The 20126-nt window shown below is 44.6% G+C and overlaps 1 protein-coding gene across 4 annotated transcripts in view; it reads left to right on the plus strand.

Moving 5' to 3' along the window:
* KCNJ5 (potassium inwardly rectifying channel subfamily J member 5) overlaps positions 1–20126 on the plus strand; it is a 64293-nt gene that overhangs the window by 40953 nt on the left and 3214 nt on the right. For 3 of the 4 annotated variants that reach the window (XM_010723586.3, XM_003212669.4, XM_019622957.2), the window contains one exon: positions 5369–6163. The exons of the other annotated variant lie outside the window; for it this stretch is intronic. In XM_010723586.3, the coding sequence (XP_010721888.1) occupies positions 5369–5715 (347 nt within the window). In that variant the 3' untranslated portion in view covers positions 5716–6163. Of the gene's footprint in view, positions 1–5368; positions 6164–20126 lie in introns of those variants that run through there. 4 annotated transcript variants of the gene reach the window in all.

Raw genomic sequence — 20126 nt, forward strand, 5'->3', positions numbered from 1 at the left:
ATGTATCAATACCTGAGTCTACAGTGTCCAGTGATGCTCATGTCTGGGTATGGAGACATTGGTGCACTGGTGTTTGTCACATCACCCTTTGTCTTCACTGGTTTTTGCTGCCCCTTTTCCCCAGCTGTATTAAATACCACACAGTCGAAAGACCTGACTAAATAAAATTATAGTAAACACCTGGAAAGGAGAGGTAGATATATTTCTGACTTGCAGTCTACATAAGTAAATATGTATATATTTAAGTAATCAGCCACGTGCCGGGATTCTGCATCTCAGTTCCTCATCCTGTCCCTATGGGAATGTAGCCCTTATGCATCTCAAACCATCCATCTTTACAGAGGATACAGTCAAATGCTGTGGCTTTATACATAGGAGAAAAAGGAACAGTTGCAACACAATACATTCTGAAATTAGTCATGATTTTCTTGGGAGAACAAAGGAAGGCTGAAATAATAAGTGGATTTCTCATGTATTCAGCATCTGGTTTGGGTTCTTTTTTTGTTTTGTTTAGCATTTTGCATATAAATACGTTTTCTCTTGTGCAAGAAGGACCTTGCAGATCTGTTACAGGCGCTGCCTATATAATTAAAGGCAAGAGATAGACACCTGCAGTCATTGCTCTCACCACCCACGCTGTGCTCCATGGGCAGACGTGGGCACACCTCTTTTCTTAGATGTCCCTGAAGTCACTCTGAATGCCTTTGTGAGGGGTCTGCAGCTATGGGTGTACCTGGGCCTCAGGTTCTGCCTGGCAGAGGGAAGGCCATCAAACTCAAGGTTTTCAAATCACAGTGCCCTTTTATTATTTTTTTCACAAAGCTTGAGAGCTTTTCCATGCCTGGAGAGCATTCAGAAATATTAAAATCCTATTACTCTCCTCTGGCATAAGAATCAAAGTGAATCAATCGTGGACATGTCCTCCTCTCAAAGAGACAAGCATGGATAATCGGAGGGCCATGCTCCTACCTTCTAATATTCCTTTTGAAGTTGGAGGAAAATTGTCTTTTTGGAGGTTGCAGTGTTCCTCGGTCTAATTAATGCAAAGGGACTAACAACTTTTATAACTACTCAAATGTTGATGCTAATTTAAAGATGTGTATTTCTTAATTGGAGTGATAGAAGTAAATTTTTTATAACTACTGCTTGCCATCAGTCTGCTGTTATAGCTCTGAGCCCATCAGTTCTTTCTCTGGTACCCTGGTAATGCAGCTGGAGCTCAGCTGAAGCAGCAATCTGCACTGTGCAGCCTCAGTGCACCTGGTGTAAGGGGAGAAATCAGCGTGTGCACAACTGCACATGAAGCCAGGGCCAGAGAGGTGAAATCACCTCCAGCAGTGTCTGTGGCTAAACTGCAGAGAGAACAGAGCAAATACAGCAAACATGCAGTCAGCATCCGCATGACGCGCTGCCAGCAGATAATCACTGAGCCTCGTGGCATTTAAATGAGGAGAGTTAATTTTAGGCTGATGAAAAACGTTGTCTTGACAGCCCCAGGGGTTGGGATGGCTGTACCCGCTGAGGAAGTCCAGGCTCTGTAACAGTGCCAAACGATTCAGCTCTGCTGCTGATGCGATCCGATGGAAGCCTGCAGCCATTTCTTGGCTGGTGGGTCGTGCTTTGTGGTCCTCCTGCCCTCTCCTGTGAAACTGCCAATACGGGTATAGGCTGCGATGGTACATGTAGGGAAAAAAATGACCTCTGAAGTTGGAGGGAGACGGCTGGCTCTTCTCTGGGCACCCAAACAGCTGCACAGTGCGGTTAGATTTGGCCCACGATAATGAAGTTTGATTTTAACTGGTGACCTAAGGGTAAGTAAGGCCTGGAAATCTGGAGTGCTCTCCTGCAGCTTTTCCCCTTTCCGTAGCAGTGAGGCAGAGCCAGCAGCCGCTGCTCCACTTGCATAATCAGTGGTGTTGCAAGCAGTGAAACGTTCTGAAATCTGCAGCTCTCATTGAGTGCATGGCAGAAAATATAGGCTCCTCACTGAGAGAGCCATCAAATAACGGGTTTTTGTCAGCACGAATTTACATGCCTTTGTCTTTGATAAAATGTAAGCTGCTTCATCCCCATTGATTTTGATGACAGAAAAGTGCCTTTTTGGTAGAGTTCCCTGACACCAATTTTACACAGGAATCTTTCCTCAGTGACTCTGTTCTCAAATGTAATGAAACACCTGGTTTAACACACACTGCAATATATTTCACATCTTTTCATTGACTGGAAAGCAGAAACAAGCCGTTCTGAACGTATACCTGGCTGCTGTGAATAGGAGCGTGCACAGACCCCATTACTGATCCTGGTCAGCAGAACCAAGGTCCACTCGTTAGAGTTCTGCTGTAATGAAATGATCATTAACACTCTATGAAATACTCAATGCAGAATTTGAAACCAGAAGGCCATTCCCTGGTCTCCAGCTATCTGAAAGGACTGGAGCTGGCTCCAGCTTTCCTGAAAACTTGGTGAGTCTGCTTGTAACTTTGTGCTTCTAACTTTTATCTGGTTTCAGTTCAAATTCAGTTTTGTTTGCAGTTGAAATCTGAGCTCTGAAATGAGGTGGGTGAGGGAGATGGAGCTGAAATTCGAAAGGTGAAAATTTTGCACATCGTTTCACATTTACACAGATGGCAGGCAGTACAAATTTATAGTAGGAATACTTCTTCACTTTGAAATCAGCTTGTTTAGGAAAAAATTAAACTTTTAATGGTCCTGGAAAAATCAATATGCTTGGAAAGTAAAGATCTCAGTGATTTTTGTTTGGATGTGAGTTTTGAAGCACATCTGCTTTTGCTGACAAAGGGGAAATGAAGATATTCTTTGGCATGAAACGAGTTTGAATGAAATGCCCCAGTCACCAAATACTACTTCCTTCCTTCCCTATAACTATACTAAATATCCACACCATTTAAACCTAAAGCATGTAATTATATCTATTTTAAGAAAAGCATTAGCAGCATTATTCAAGACCCAGTATCATACTATGATTATTTTTGCAAGAAATCCAGGGAGTTTAGATCTCCTCCAGTTTATTGCATGTGCTCTGCAGGGCAGCAGCACTTCAGACAGCTGCAGCAGGAGCTCACAGGGCAGGGCTGCTGCAACGGAACGGAATGGCAGTGGCCCACTTGGTGTGGTTCTTGATGGATGTGAGCATAGGATGTAATGATTCACTTATCCCATGGATTTGGACAGGCAAGGCTTGTGAAGTAGAACTGCTGGTTTTTGCAGAGTGCAGAGCAGTGCGTGAAAGGTGTGAGCCTAGTGAATAAATCAGACCCACTGCAAGACTGAATTCGACATCCACAGCACAGAAGGCAGAGTGCACGTTGTATGCAAATGGGAGAAGGCTGCATCCATGTGCTGTTAATAAAAGCAAGGTTTATTGTTTCCACACCTCCTCTGTCATCTTTTTGCAGTTACAAAGGCAGTGATTAGCCGGGGACATTACAGTTGCATTAATTAACCAGGCTGAAGAGCGCAGGGCAGCTTGCAAAGCAGGCACTTAATGGAATTTGAGGCAGAGACAATGCTGTTGTTTACTGGGTAATGTAGGAGTTGCCAAGCAGTATGTCCCCACGCAATTAAAATACCACTGCACATGTGCTAAAAAGGAATATTTGAATGGGATTATGGAGCAATTACAAGTTGTCTTATTGTGCTGGCTCTGCGTACCCCTGGGGTTACAGAAAGCAGCTCCTGCAGGAAGCTGGCAGCGAGCAGTATTTGGTTGATGAAAGCTTTCTATTGTTCCTTCCTTAATTGAATATTTACAGCAGGAAATAACCATGATCATGTCTCTGGAGTTCGGGTTCACTGTCAGGTTCTTCCCCCAGTGGAGGAACTATTTCAGGCCATGATTACAAGGCAGGAGTTCCCTTTGGATGCCTCAGATCCCTGCATTTAGCAAGGTCATTCTTTCTTGGCCTGGGTTCACAACGCCGTGCCTGTAGGCACCTCCTGGAAAGCCATGGTAGAAGTCAGCCTGTCTGCTCACAGCTCCCAGCCCTGTGAGTGTCAGCAGCCTCTTCTGCATTCCTGGGCTTTGAAAGCACTCAGTAAGAGACAAGTAAATTCTTCAGCAGATCCTGCTTGTGTTCATGTCTTAATAGACTGTAGCAGCAATACGAGAAACAAACTTCAGACTGTTTAAAGGTGGCTTTTTGAAAGGATAAGTTTTTTGATTACTCTGAGATTTCATCAGTCCATAGAGCTCACGTGGTGAGAACACACACGCTCTTTCCTGAAGCATCTGACACCATTATTTTCCCCCTGTGCGTTATTTCAGATTTCTGTTTGTGTACTTTGGGCTGCAGGAGGTAGACTTGGAAGCATTGGCTGCAAACTGGATCAAGTGCATGTTTTGAACGTATTCCAGTCAGGGCCATCACTCACACTCCAAAGGACAACAGTGGGAGGACTTTGTGAGGTCAGCATTTCTACATTTCACCAGAATTAAGAGCAAAAGCATAACACGTTCAGGATGAGCAGATGACAAATGTTTGGAAGAGAAGTCAGCCTTGGCTTCTCAATCAGCTGGTGATTGCAGAGGAGGTCACTCCAATGCTAAATCCTTATCTTTGCTCTGCAAAGCCTCTTTAAAAGTTTTCTAAGTACATAAACAAACTCTGATCCTTGGGGCTGAGAAGAAGCTGGACAAAATCAGTTTCATATTGCCCATTGTTCATTCATTCCATTAAGACACTCAATTCAATGTGCTTACAAGCTTGACTACGTGATGCTGTTTTGATTCAGCCAACCTATTATAGTTGGATTGAACTCTCCAAAGGAATATGTAAGCCAGCATCCCATGTGGGTCACATCAATGGGGCAGGAGCATGTTCCTCCTTACAGACTGCATCTCTTGGTGTGCAGGAGGAATAGCTGGAGGGGCTGTAGCCAGAGAGGGACAGCATGAGACACAGTGGGAGTGTAGGTGGCTTTGGTAGGGCAGCTGTTCACCCTCCTTGGGGGCGGTGTGGGTCAGGATTGAAGTGCATTGGCGGGGCTGTATGCCATTCTAGCACGTGATTCACCAGAAATACTGTTAGTAGCAGCCACGCAAGGAAGCAGCACCTCGACAGAGAAATGTGAGGACAGAGAGAAGCTGCTTAGTGCTACCAAACTTCAAAGCCTTAAGTGCAGGTTTCAGGAAGCAGTCTGAAGATGCGGCGATGAGTCCACCCCTTTTCCTTTGAGAGCTCAGCTTTTTCATGATAGAGGCTTTTATGAGGCTTATTAAGCGAAGACTTTGTCTGTGTCCCAGAGCAATCAGGTATGGAAATAACATGAAAGTGCTTTTAAATGAAAGAAGTGGCTGGGTGAGCATGTAAGGAAGCTTTGCATTTAACATCCCTCTCTTTCCACCCAGGGATGACTTGCCAGGCTCGCAGCTCCTACATGGACACAGAGGTGCTGTGGGGACATCGCTTCACTCCTGTCCTCACCCTGGAGAAGGATTTTTACGAAGTTGACTACAACAGCTTCCACAGCACTTACGAAACCAACACTCCTGTGTGCTGTGCCAAAGAGCTGGCTGAGTCCCGCCGGGAAGGCCAACTCCTCAGCAGCATCTCCAGTGCCACTGTCCTGGGTGGAGGCAGAGAAGCAGAGACAGCGAGAGGGGAGGAAGAGGAAGAGGAAGAAGACAGGGAGCCAGCAGCATTCAGTGGAGCCAATGGGACAGCGGGAGAGGTGAAAGAAGATCTGCCTGTATAACACGTGAGCTGCTGGGCAGTCAAAACCCACATACACAGCAAGTGAGGAATTGACTGGGAGTCAGAGACCTGAGGTTTATATCCAGATCTCTGTTCCTGCTGCTTGATCTTGGCGAGTCCCTGCACAGCACCGTGCCTCAGTTTCCCTCCCCTTTTAACTGTATGGTGAGGTTCTGAGCTTTGCACTCATTTGCAAAGCATTTGGATCTCTGTGGACAAGGCTCACTAAATACAATCACGGTTAAAATTGAAATCCCCACCAGTAGTTGTTTCAAAAAATGTTCATTGGACATTCAAAACGTATCTCCCCTTGCAAGGGTATTTACAAAGGTAAAGATCTAGAAGCTCCAATCTCAATATGAAGAATGTGTTTTCATGCCTTCACTTAACTTGTGAGTGGATGTGTTGTAGATATTGTTACTGCTTAATTAAACGAAGACCAAAAAGCCTCTCTTGTACATCGTGGAGTTTTTGTTTTGTGATTTTTGCAAACAGAGCTTAGTTGGTGTTCTGCTCCAAGACCACAGACATCGTTGTTTATTTCTTACAAAATAGGACAGCTTTCCCTGCAGATCTTAGCAGGTTTATCCAATGTTTTTGTCTATCAGACCAATATGTCATCTTTGTGCACTCTTTATGGAACTACTGATACATTTCACAGTCCATCCACAATGAGAACAGATAGATGCTGCCCCTTTAAAGCTTTCTTTCTGGCTGGGTGCCTCATTTCAAGTTGATTATTAAAAAAAGATATGTAGCTACCTGGGAACTTGAAATGATCTGGAATTTCACTAGAGTCCCTGGAGTAGGTAGACTGGGTAAGTAAATTTGCCAAACTCTCTTTCATAAAATGCATACTTACAGTAAGGGTTTAGATGCTGATGTTCCTATAGCTAATGGGAACACGTGCTGACATAAGCAAAGCCATCTGGCTCCACTAGTGCAAGCATGCTGGTTGGTGGCTGGCCCTGCAACATTCTCCTTTTGTGAGGTAGGAGGTGCAATAGTACAGAACAGGATTAACTAAGAAAGGTAACAGGGAGAAGAAATAGGTAAGATTTCCTAGAATGGTTTGTCCTTTTTCTAAGATCCTCACTTCTCACTCTACCTCTGCCTCTGCAAAGATTTTTTTTTTTTTTTTGTATTCCAGAACGTTTCATTCTGTAGCTGAAGTGAACTCCTAATGTAGGAGAGAGTAATGGAAAGTAGAACTGTGACTGATCCATGTGAGGCAGAGGCAATTTCAGCCCCTCAGAGGGAGGTTATATAAGCTCTACCCGGCGAGCTAACTTGTCCAGTTCAATTCAGCATGAGAGAGGGCTGGCTGGGTCTCCAACGTGATGCCAGAGATAGACAGCTTGGAAAATGACACTGGATTGCATCTGTGCCTTGCTTCTCCTACCTGTGTGATACCCTCCGGAGAGAAGCTAGCCATCTTCAAATTGCCAAAATGCTATTTCACCACTTCATTTCCCCTGAGATCTCATCACACAAAGCTGCTCTTTTCCAGAACTGTCGAGTCTGAGAAATCATATATCCTACATCTTAGGAATTTTTGTCATTGAACATTATTAGTAGCAAAATAATTGCTGGATGTATAGTTGGGTGTGTGTGCACATCCATGACAATGACTGAGCGTTAAGCATTTTTCTCTTCTTGAGCAAAGCCCTTATGCAGCTGTGTATTCTCTTGGCTTCCACAGACTGTTCCTGTCTGTGCTTGAAGTTTGCACACAGGCCTAAGCACCTTGTTGAACAGATGCTTCCGTGTCAGTGTGAGCATGCACCTTAGTATTTGGTGCATACAAGGAACCATACTTTCAAGTTGCATAGCATGACAGTCAGGTATGTGGGGGTTGGGTCAGGCAGTCTGGTCATTGCCTTCCCAAAGCATCTCAGACCAGCCCATGTTCTCCTCCTGAGCTGCATCCCAAACAGAGGTTGATCTCATTGAGCATGTTGAGTTTTTCTAAAAGTAAGAGAATTAATCTGTTCCTTCATGCAGACATAAAGGTACAGTTGGTCTCTCCAGCAGGCAAATCTATGTGCTCAAATGCTTTTCCAGCACAATACAGTACAAAACAATGGAAGTCTCAGCAGCCAACACTCACTGAAGTAGTTTGATTTCAGGTATGTGTTTCTTTCCTGCAATCATTAATGAATGTTTCTGAGCAAACAAAAACTGCATTTCTTGGCAGGATGGCTGGGAAACACCTTCCTAATGTAGGAGAGTTGATGAGCTGTGAATGGAGACAGGGAAGGAGAGCTGCTCACAGTAAAGGCTTTGTTGTTCAGCTTGGTTTTGTTTTGAGGGCTTGGGGCTGCAGTGGGAAGGAGGCCTGCAAGCCCTCAGCCTGTGCATCAGCTGCTCTCCCAGACCACATCATCCAACTGTTCTGTTCTTGTGCAGTGTCACCAGTGCTCTTACACAGCCCAGCTGACCTGGATGTCTCCATGCACTGCTTCCTCCTGCATGACTTTCTATATTTAAGTGCAGTAAGACTATTAGTTTTTACTAAACTGTGCTTCTTAGATTGATGTGAGGATGCATGGACATTAAAAGTGCAAGTCTTGGCATTTGCTTCCTGGGGATAATCAACAGAAGTGTTAAAATGTACCTTTATTTTTCATTTGAGCTTCCCTGGCTTTAATTTTCACTCATTGTGAGACCTGTCACTCATTTTTATGCTCAGACTTACTCCTTTTGTCATTTTCTCTCATTCGTTATTACGAATATATTTCCATCAGAAGCAGCGGATCTTGAAGTAGAGATAAAGGGAATGTTATTTATGCTCGAGTAATTAATACCTTGTCATAAGCCCTGCACACTGCCAGCCGTACCTGCTGCAATACAGGAGGGCACGTTGCCAGAATGCGTTAAGCACCAGTTTTGGGGATGATGGAGAGGACGTTTAATGAGGTTACAGAGAAACTAGGCAAGCTCTGAGTCCATGCATAAAAGTGACAGCAGTTTCCATTTTGAGGCCAGTGACACAGTGATAAGTGCTGAAAGTCTGATTCTGATGCTCCCACTGGCACCATTCAGCCCAGGGATAGCTGGTCACTTAGGTAGGTGCGAGCAGTGGGAAGCAGAGCATCTATCTGGTGGCATTTTGTTATATGAAGAAGTCAAGGGCAAGTTCCAATCTCATTTATGCTAGGGAAATGGGAAGACACTCCGGTGGAGCCTGGTGGTCCCTCTGCGATGCCAGCATATAACAGAGCAGTGTTCAGCTCTGAAGGACTGTTGGCTGTGCTTTGGGGAGGAGGGCTGCACGTCCAGGTGTTATTGTGTGTAGGCAGATGCATACAGAGGTGGCTACTGTTGAGCAGCATATACTGTTGGAATTACTCTTGCTAAAAAGTAAAGCATCAAACTCATGGTCCTGGTTGATGAAGGTGTTGGGGTTCATATCACAAAAACCTAATATTCAAGCATATCCTTTTTAAATTCTACTTCGGTCCCCCAATCTTGTATGGATTTACAGCTCAGTTAATTAAATGCAGATAAAGCCAAAGGTTACTAAAAAATGCTATGAATCTGTGGTTCTATCCCATAGTGGAAGCAAATACCTCCCCTCTCACCTGTTACTCAAACACTCAGCTGTGCCTGGAAAGGAGTGTGTGCAGCTAGCTAAGCAGTAAAACTGAGTATTCCCATTGCTTGAAAGTGAAAGAAATGCACCATAGGAAATCCTAGAAATTGGAAAGCCCATCAGATGAAAAACCTCATGATAATTAGGATGGCAACTGTAGCCATCCATATTCATGCAGATTTATCACTGAATGAGAAAAAAAAACCAAAACAAAACTCGCAGTAATGAGAAAAGTAATGATGGTAAAAGCTATTCAGTATTCCTACGCCCCATGTTCCGTGTTGTTCTATCATGTGTCCATCATTTTCATGCCAAACAAATGAGCAGTACAATCACTACCGAATTCACGCCCCATCTGCCTCCCTCGCATTCGGTAGCAGAGCTCAGCTGTTTCTCTTCCTCCCAGAATAGAAAGAGAAGAAACAGATGCCAGGTGCAGGCAGAGAGAGAGCCACTGCCCAACCGAGCCTTGAAGGAAGGCCAGGAGGGGTTTGTCTGTGCTGGGATGAGGCTTCTCTGTGCTGCCAGGCTGAGTAGAGACAGACCACATGGCTGAAACAGCACTCAGATAAGTAGAAGGGAGTGGGACTGCGGCTCCGAGGACCCTTCAATAACACAGATGAGAAGTTTTTATCACATTTATCCCGTGATGTCAGGTTTTATTGAATCATAGTTTCCTCTCTGCCCTGTGCTTCCCCTGCCTGTTTTTTCTGCCCATCTGCTTTCAGGCTCCTTGCAGTGACACCGTGAGCTGCAGTGTGCAGGACTGCTGCTGTTGTGTCTGCAGAGCAGCCAGCAGGGCTGAGTCCTGCACTGATTCCTGCAGCACACATGATAGACTATCATAATAATGAACTGAACAAATAACAGGTCCTTGTTGGTATAAATGAACAGCTAGCCTCGAACAAAGTGCTGTGCTTCATTATATACAATATCAAAGAATGCAGCATAATTGATGGCTAAGGCGATGGGCTGTGACTCAGAGAACTTGTGTTTTATCCCTGGCTTCCACTGACCTCCTGTACAAATCAGTGTGAGGCAGTGCTTACACATGGTGCTTTGTTTGTCATATCTGTGTAGGCTGTGGTTCAGGAAGACCCATGAACATGTCCTGAATTTCAAGCTGCCTGATTTTCCAAACTAAGACTTGATGGCTGCAGTTTAATTGAGGCAGGAGCTACAGCTTATTCTGATGTGGGATTTGGGATACTGTCACAGGGCATCAAATAGCAACAGGTGGGTCATGCTCGTGATTTCAGTCTGATTGCTGTGGTCACTGATGGAGACAAGAACCAGGAAAAACTTCAGAGACACAACACTGGACGTCTCCCAAGCTGTGTCCCTGCACTGTGCAGCCCCTACAAGCAATGCATTCAGCTTGTGCCTTCTTTTGATGATTGATGCAGGATGCATGTCGTGTTCAGAGTAAGGGCAGTTCCTGTTCCTGGAATGGTAATCGTTCCATTTACATAAAACATATTCATTAAACTGCCTGAGCACTTGTACCCCTCAGATGAGTTCTCTTCCTCGCCACATCTTGGCTGCTTCTGGCTTTATTTATGGTCCTCCTGACCTTTTCATTACTCAGTCTCTCATGGATCCTGTCCTCTGTATGTTACCATATCAGTTTTTCTTGTCCTGCTTGACATTCATTTTTTAGTAACTGTGGTGTAGATGAAGTTGTTTTTCTTTGTTTTGCACACACTGTTCTGCTGCTCTCTAGGCTGTAGGAACTGCCACTGTAGAAACACAAGGGAGAATTTACTGTCCTGAAATTTTGAGTTTTCCAGCAGCAAACTGAAAATTAAAGCTGGGGGTCAGTCTGATAACGTCTCCTTGGGCTGCTGCTCCCCAGCTCTGCAAAAAGTGGGAGCTCATCCTCACGTGAGGAATTACTGTACCCTGTCCAAATACGGATATTGATATGTTCTGTCATCCAAAACAGTCCAATGTTTCACCTTGTGTTCAGTTGAAGAGTTGAAAGTGGATCTCCTCATTAGCCATGAGACTGTGGTGTTATTGACTGAACCACAGTTTTTGCTACTCTGTGTTCAAGAAATGTCAGATGTCTGGAAGAACTAATGAATATTCAAAGAGTGTTGCATTCCTGTGATCTCCAGCTGATGGCTGCGTTCATTCATACGCATTTAAGTAATGCTTAGATTTGATCATTTTTCATAATCCTTCTTTAACGAGGAGCAAAACAATCAGGCTGTGCTTTTATAGAGTGAATTTGAAATTAAAATGAGATATTTAGGTGTTATTTCAGTTGTAAAGTAGCCCTTAGTTCTGATGGGGGGAGGGCAGGGATTCCAATTATGTTTAATTTGTATGCACAAGGCTCAGCTAGGCAAAGTACTAAGGACTCTTAGAAGTTCATAATATTTCTATAGTGCACAGAGCTTTTCAGCACCAGCATCAAATTAGTTCTTGGAAGCAGCTGTTCACTATATTAACGTAATATATCCCACACATAGTGAAAGAAGCTGCTTGGCCTTTCAGATGAGAGGACACCCAATCTTCATAAATATTGAACTGTAAAATTCCTGCATAGGGAATACAAGCTGATTCTTTTCTTTTTCACCAGCTGTGAACTACTACGTGTGATGTATGGTACAAACTCTCCAGGAAAGAGGAGCAAATTGAAAACACTACCCCTGTGGGTTCCCTTATTAGACTTGAAGTGAGTCAAATTCGCAGGACACAGCTCATTAAAACAAGGCTGACAATCTGTGACCTCTTGAGTAGGAAAGATACGATCTGTGCTGAAAAACAGGCTGTGGCCTTGATGGGGGGGGAACTCAGCTCCAGAGGAAGAAAATATGGGTAGATGCTAATTAACCCACTCGTTACTGAGGCACATCGGTCCTTACAGGTGCACCTTCCAGGGGCTGGGTAAGCAGGGGCAGCTCCAAATGAGGTGATGGACCTCTGGACAGCTGCCATTTCCCATCACAGCACCCGCTGCTGTCCTTCAAGGACGTATTAATGATCCGCTTTGCAATGCATAAAGTAATGGAAATGTCCGTGTCTGGGTGTTTCATCCCAAAAGTGGGAATCCAGCATCTTGCAGGACCCTGGAGAAGTTGCTTTATTCATTACTGAGACTTTTGTCTACATTTGGGGGCATAGCCCAGTACTCACAGTGCAGTCAGTTGTCAGCAGGAGAAAAACTGTGCCGATACCCAGAGCTGTGCCATGGAGCTGTGGTCAGCTTGGTGTGCTGGGCAGTGCGTGCTGAGCTCTGTCCTTTCCATAGCCACCCTTCAAAAGCACTCAGCTTTATATGGGAGAATTAAAGAACCAGGGAGAGCTGTCCTGGCTTCTGTAAATCAACGCGGCGTTATAGAACTGTCTGAAGCCAGACAAGACTGCATTCTGCAGCAGACAAGCTGACTTGCCCGCAGGCATAAGTCCTTTCAATTCCTGTGTGGGTACACACTACCTTAGGGCGCTTTCTGTTATGTCAGTACCCAGCCTGCTATCGTACATTTCGGTACTGAATATTCAGTAACAGGTTGTTTGCACTGAAGAAGAGAACAGGATGTTTTTCCCACAAAGTTACTTCTTGTGCCACAAGAACCCGGGGAGAAATATATCCAAAAACGCTAAGATTTGCTACTTGGAAAAAGCAGCAGTCGTAGTGGTTCAATCCCTAAAGTGATCATCTAATTCTTCTCTGACATTTTCTGTAAGTGAATAAACCTGCATCTTAATTCCATGCCTGTCAAAGCTTAAATAATGCGACATCGGCTCTTAACGTGATTGATCCAAATAAAGACCGTGAAAAATGTAGCCTGGCTGGAAACATTCAATGAAATAATACATTTCAAAGAGGGTTCCCCCATCTCTGCTAATGTGAAAGATTTGAATTGTGGGAAAGGAAGAAATGAGATGAGAACACTTAAACTGATGTGGCTCTGCGTGAGGGAGAGTAGGAGCTGAATACAAAATGGACTCAATAATCATGAGTGAAATTCATGCTCGAGTGCAGGAGGAGAGTCTGCTCTGATGCCGCTCCGAAGGCGTGCAATCAGGTTTCCAAAACGACCCATCAGCCACATCCAAAAATTCTGGCCCCTCTCTCTGGGGATGAGGAGGGAGTCAGCAATCCTTCTTTGTGACACGCAGACCACTGGTGCTCTACTTGGAACTTTCCCTTAGGAGGAATGAGAAATGGGAGTTCAAGAAACAGCGCTCTCCTAAATTCCTCATGGCTCTTGTGCAAATCTTCCTGTTCTTCTCAGGGAGAAAGGGATGGAAAGGTGCAGTGAGAGGAAAGCCCTTTTTGCTGTTACCACTGCTGTCCATCACGTGTTTTGTGGTCTCTGAGCCATTGTTGTGGGTTTTCTAAATTTGTTTATTTGTTTTCCAACTGAAAATAGATTCTACATTTATCCTGTTGTGATTCTGGCAGAAAGAGGCAGCCTTTCCCTCATCTGAGTCAATTCAGTGATTCACTTCTTACATAGCCTACTGATTGTCACAGGGATGAAATTACAGTCTTTGTAAAATGATGGTGAAAGAAGCCTGGCTCATAAATATTTCATTCTTGTATCAGTAATTTTAGAAAGTGAACTTTTTACCGTGGTGCAGCCGTGTGTGCAGGGAGCTCCCTAACCTGATAATGCTGGAAGGAGAGCTTGTTCTGAATATTCAGTCTGCACAAAGCACAGGGAAGAAGAGGGGTGGTGGGGAGGTGGAAGGAGAGAAATGGGAAAAAAAAAAGAAAAAAGAGAGAGAGAGAAAGGAAACAAAGAAAGGAAGAAAACCAGGAATGTACAGGTTTATTTTAAGGAAGTATTTATTCTTAGAAATGGCAAATCAGAGCCAGGCTGGATTCAGTGGAGCGTTTGTACGTGATGTTCTGTGATGTTCTGATACACAGGCACCCAGATGCCCTTCATGAGCCCAGCATGCAGCACACAGGTTGGCCAACCTTCCATCAGCATGGGTCTCCTAGAGAGAGTGTTTGATTTCTTTTGCACCTCTGCTATTAATAACTGAGGTGGAAGAGGAAAACTGATAGGTTTTAAATGCTGGAGTGATTATTTAAAGTCAGATTATATTTGGCATGCACATTTATTTCCATTCCAATTAAATATGTGGCCCTCTTACTTTAAATAGTGCACGTTTCAGTGATGAAGTAGGATGTTACTGGAAAGACTCTAAACTGGTATCAGGGGGAGACATATTTCATGGCTAATTGTCACTGAGATGGATGCTCTGGGAATATTCCCAAGGCTGCATTTGGGTTAGGAGCCACAGTTTGAACACAACTGACTGATGCAGCAACTGGTGATGGATGGGGAGGTTGTAGTGAACTGGAGGTCAGCCTCTGCTCCCTGGTGACAGCAATGGGATGAAAGGGAATGTCTCTAAGTCATTCTGGGGAAGCTCATGTTGGATATTAGGAAAAATTTGTGTTGGTCGTGTATCTGTGTCCAGCCACAGTGATGCCTTGCTGGAAGGTTGTGCCCCCACAATTGTCAGACACAGAAAACTGGAGGAAATTTGCATCTTGGATGCAATACACCCCAAAAAATCCAGGTCCTTGCTGAGAGGATGCTCTTCTTACACAGCTTCAACTCCAAACTGTTTGCAAAGAGAGAAGGGATAAAACGGGCAGCGATTGTGAAGGACTGACATGACGATACGCTCCCTTGCTGCTTGTAAAATCACACCAGAACAAAGGAGCCTCTCCTGTCCCCTCTCAATAGCCCAGAGTGCTGACAGCAACCCTGGCTCCCATTTGTTTTCCCTCTCCATCAGAGCACATGGCCGCCCCGAGGAGGAATCCTTTCACGCCTATCTGCAGGGCCCTTGAGAGGTGTGAAGAGTAACCTAGGTGTGAACAATGCATGGAGCAGCACACGCATGGAAGCTGAAGTGTGAAAGCATTTGCTCAGTAAAAATAGGACCAAGCTGTTGGCAGAAAGAGGTGTCTGCAGCTGATAAACCTGCAGTGATTGACAGGAGTGGGGTTTGTGTTTTATTAATGCATCGGTCTAAATCTCCTGACCTTATGAGGAAGGAGAAAGAGTTTGGAAGGACGGACAAGTTTGTAATTTGTTCCTTAATACTGCAATGAATGCACCTCTCCTGGTTCTATAGAGAGCAACCAATACCTGTTTTTAATCCCTGCCTATCACATAATGTGCTTAATTGGAGTAGTGAAGAAATGAGGGATTACCAGCTATAATTGGTCCAATAAAAAAGCACAAGCTCATCTCCTCTTTGGTTCCGGAGGTATTGTGGAGGAGCTGCAGCTCTCAAGCCCCTCACCTGCATCTTGTGTACCTCTTTGATCGCCCTTTGGCACTGCAGAGCTCGCATGTGTGCGTGGCTTTAGAGAGTGAGGGTTCTGCTCAGGTGAAATATTTATAAATCAGGCTTCTTGAATAAGCAATACATTGCAGCAAGGGTTTGATACGAACATCCCTCATGTATAGCCATTGTACTACAGATTGCAATAATGCCTTCAACCACAGATCTCATACATTCACATCCCGCAGAGATCGCCGTATCAAAAGCAGAAAGCAATTTGCCAGGCAAGTCACCGTTTGTATCTGTATTACTGTATGATGTATGGCACATCTGATGCAAATGCAGCTGGAGTGCCATGGAGAAGCTTGTTTTGCAACACAAACAAAGAGAATTAGACTAGCAGGCCTGCTATTCAAAAGATAGATATCTCCTTTGGATTTACACTCTTTGCCCTGCTGTTTATTTTGCTGTCTCACTCAGCGAGCTGCTGTGGAAGCTCTAAGCTATCTTTGCCTCCAGAAAGGCTGAAGCATAAAATGGAATTACAAGTATCAACAATTGCAGACTCTGCCATGTAGGCATGCAGAGCCATCCCCCAAACGGGCGACCAAAGAAGGGCAGGGACAGCAAACGTGAGCCAAGCAATGGACCTATAGAAGCCAGTGGGATTTCTACCACTGCCTTCAGTGGGTTTCAGATTTGGCTTGATGAAAGCAAGCACTGTGAATGAAATTTCAGACACCCCATGGCTACAGATGCACTTACTTTTAAAAGCATTAATAGTGCATCTAAATTTAGAGCACCGCACTTTTGTTTCATTAAGAATTCTGCTTTGGTTCCAGATAGGCTCCCTTGAATCTGTCCCCAAAACAGACCCACATTCCATTCTGCACAGCAGAGCAGGATCTTTTATTTTTAAAACAGCCTCATCTAACCTGCAGCTGCTCAGAACGCGGTGTCTCTTCTGCATTCATTTTCATTCTCTGCATTCAGAGGAGTTTGAACCTCTGCTACACACAGCATGTCATGTGGCAAATGTTGCTCAGCTGAAATCACTAAAGAGAGCTGATTTCAGCCTAAAGCAGAATAATGAAGCCTTCTATGGATGTCTGCACAGAAGAAAAACAACCCACGTACTAGTTTGCAAACATTACTCATATTTGAATTTCCCATCTCTGTCATCTCTGAGCAAGCAGCTAGATGCACTCGCAAGGCTCTTCCAGAGGGGGAAGTGGTAGACAGAGCTTGGGCTTCAGTGGCCTTCAGTAAAACAGCTCTGCTGAAAATGCACGTCTGGCATTCGAATCCTGAGCCACCTCACCCCTTCCTGGGGCTGTGAGCATCCAACTCCCAGGACTTGTGGTGATCTCAGGAGTCATTCTGATGGCTCATACGCTATATGAAAGCCAGCAGAAACGTCTGGAGGATGAGTTCAGGCATTAGAAAAACAGATACGAGTGTCAAAGCAAATCAAACCCTTGGGATGGCTGTGGGGAAGTGTGGGCACAAGTGCAGACCTTCCTCCTCTCATGCCTCAGTTTCCCCTTTCCTATGAAAAGGGGTATCTCCCTATTGCTACTTCTGTGACTTCACCCACACTGATAAAATGTTAATGGTGGTAAGGGAAGCATTAATTAAGGGATCCTTGTGTATCTGGGCTGTGGCAATAAGCCCTTCTGCTGCTCTGCCTTGGTATTTTTTCATAGCCAGTCACATCTCCAGGAGCTCACCAGCTTTTCCTTGGAGGACTGCCATCTTCTGTTTCTTCCCTGGGGGGCCATGCAGGAGGAGAGCTATGATTTAACAGCAGAGCAAAACACTCAAAGCCCTACAGACACATGGAGATTAAATGCTTCCCCCACTTGGATTCCCCAGCCTCAGCACGCTGTTTCTGGAACACAATTATGTCTGGAAAGAACCTATCTGGATATTATACAGCACAGGGCATACTTTTGAGTCCTTTTTCTTCCTATTATCCTCCCTTTCAAGGTCTTTCTCTCTTTGATTTATGGATCTGGAGACCAGCTTTAATTATATCCCTCGAACAGCTGCCTGAAGCGACGCTCACCAGGAGTTAGACAGATGCAGTGTGCAGCCCCCTGGGTTCTGCATAGCAACATGCTGCATGGACTGACCATTAATACACAGAGTGAAGGGCACAGTTCCTGTTGCCATGCTGTTTGGGTATGAATGTGTTCAGATCTGCTTGTGCACACACACAGACTACTTCATGCACACAAACTTGTACTTATTTTCTCTCTGCTCCATAGTCAGTACACCAGAGTGACTCTTGCAAGGGGCATATTAGGCTCAGAATATTCCATTGAGGGAAATCATTCTGGATGTAATGCCTGCAAACATTTGCAGTGCTGGCAAATTTCCTTTAACATTTCTACTCAAAGATGAGTGGTGATGATGCAAATCTGCCACAATGCAGACAGGTCTGCCCACACTCACACTTGGTTCTGTTCTGCATGCACCCTGGAGTTCAGTTTGGGGCTGGACACAGATGTTTTGTAAGGCTCTGCCCAAAGTGGGATTGCCTGTTGCTATGTGAGGTCCTGGAAGGCACTGCCAGCTGTCTGGGCTCACAGGGTACAGCATTTACAACATTTTCCATCTCCCTGGAGGTGCAGATCTCCAATCAGCCCACCCCAAAACAGTGCTGTAGCCTCAGTGAGAGTATAACCTGTTGCTGAAGTACTGATATGCTATGTTTCCATCATCATCCTGATGCATACAGTACTGGAATGCAGTCTAAGGGCTGGTTCTCTAGGAATCATCTTCCTGCATGCATGGTAGGATACAAAATTAGAGCTTCTACCTTTTCCATCTCTGAATAACTCCTACTTCAGCTCCCTTATATAATTTCATATGAAAGAAGCTTGCAGTAGCACTTCTTTGCAAGTAGGAAAATTGTTGTCAGAGCCTCGGGAAACCCCTTTGATGTGGGATGGGCAACTGGGAGAGATGGTAATGAGATGCTGGGAGAACTTCAATCACCAGTGAGGGAGATGAGCACTTCTGAAGCTGACAGAGCAGCGTGTTGGAAGGACTACCGTGCTGTCAGCTGTACACTGACAGACCAAAGGGCTAAGGAAATGGCTGACTAAAGGCTTACAGATGCCCCAGACTTCGCTGCTTTAGGGACGTGGCTCTGAAGGAAGCTCTGAGCTTGCAAATTTCTGGAAACATTTTTATGATTAACAACTGAAGGAGCAAGCATTCATCCCACTGGCAGACCATATTCTCACGACTGATGCTGGCATGCTGCAGGATTCCACAGCCTGATTAAATTGTAAATCAGCTGGGATGGGAAATCTGTCTTCCCCTTCTTGCATGGCTCAGAATAGAAAGTGATTTCAGTCCTGAGTGGAGCGTGTTGCTATCCCAGTTATAAATACAATGCTTGCAACTCAGTAGTAAAATGGCTTTCTACTGAACCATGTTAAGTTCTTTAATTTAAGTAGAAGAATTAAAGAACTCAATCTGAACTCTGCAGGTGAAAGTTGTTTCCAGGCCCTGCTTATTAACATTCAGCTTTATCTGCCTCTTGTTGCCAATCCAGACCACCTCTGTGGCCATTACTAAAAGAGCTTTGATGGAAATGCTGTTTCAGGGCTCTGTTCTGAGCTCTTTCTCAGCTGCAGATGAGTAAGGGAAGCCCGTAGCTGCCCCCTCTCAGCCCACCCCACCCACCACCCACTGTAGCTGAAGAACAGATGCATTAGCCACTTCCTGATACTTAACCTGCCCTTTCCCATCCTTCATCTGGCTCATAAATACTCCTACTGCTATTTCTTGCTGGGGTCAATGTGTACAGTAAAGCATTTCGGAGTCAGTCTGACTCAGTCCTAACGGTGTAAGCTTGTCTCAGGAATTCTCTTAATGTTATGCAGTGGTAAATGGCTTGCTCACCTTCTCCTAGTGTCTGCCTAGCCAAGAAACATTCTCAGGGAGTGGCTGGCTGTGTAGCTCCTATAGCAGTACAGATCCTAAACACAATCCCTAGGCCAAAATCCTGTATGGCACAGCTCTGCTGGAGTCACACAGGCTGGGATCACAGATCAGCATCTTTCGCTGTACAAAGTGGAAAAGACACAGCTGAGCTCTGAGCTGGGCTAAATCCTGAAAGTGTGGCTGGAAATCAGAAATACAGATTGTGTGTCAGACAGAATTTTTTTTCTTTTCTTAACCAAAGTACTGCTGGCAACTCAGAAGCACCACTGGGAACATTGCCTGCTGCAAGCGTGGGCACTGGTGAGGATAACAAAAAAATTACATCCCTCTGGCTGGGGTTGCTACTCAATAAAATTTGAGGATAGACTCCAGCTTCTCATAGAAAGTACCATTTTATCCTTTTGTTCTTTTTTAATGAAACCATTTCTTCCTGAAAGAGAATTGTTTTTGGTTTTTTTTTCCTAAGTGGACATTTTCATGAAAGAATGGTTTCCAGGTCTTCATTACATGTTTGAGCAAGGTCTTAAAATGAAACACATTTATTTCCTTCCCTGGCATTCCACAAAAGGAAAAAATAGGGGCAAAGAAAA

Source organism: Meleagris gallopavo, chromosome 26 (assembly GCF_000146605.3).
Source record: "Meleagris gallopavo isolate NT-WF06-2002-E0010 breed Aviagen turkey brand Nicholas breeding stock chromosome 26, Turkey_5.1, whole genome shotgun sequence".
Lineage (NCBI taxonomy): Eukaryota > Metazoa > Chordata > Aves > Galliformes > Phasianidae > Meleagris > Meleagris gallopavo.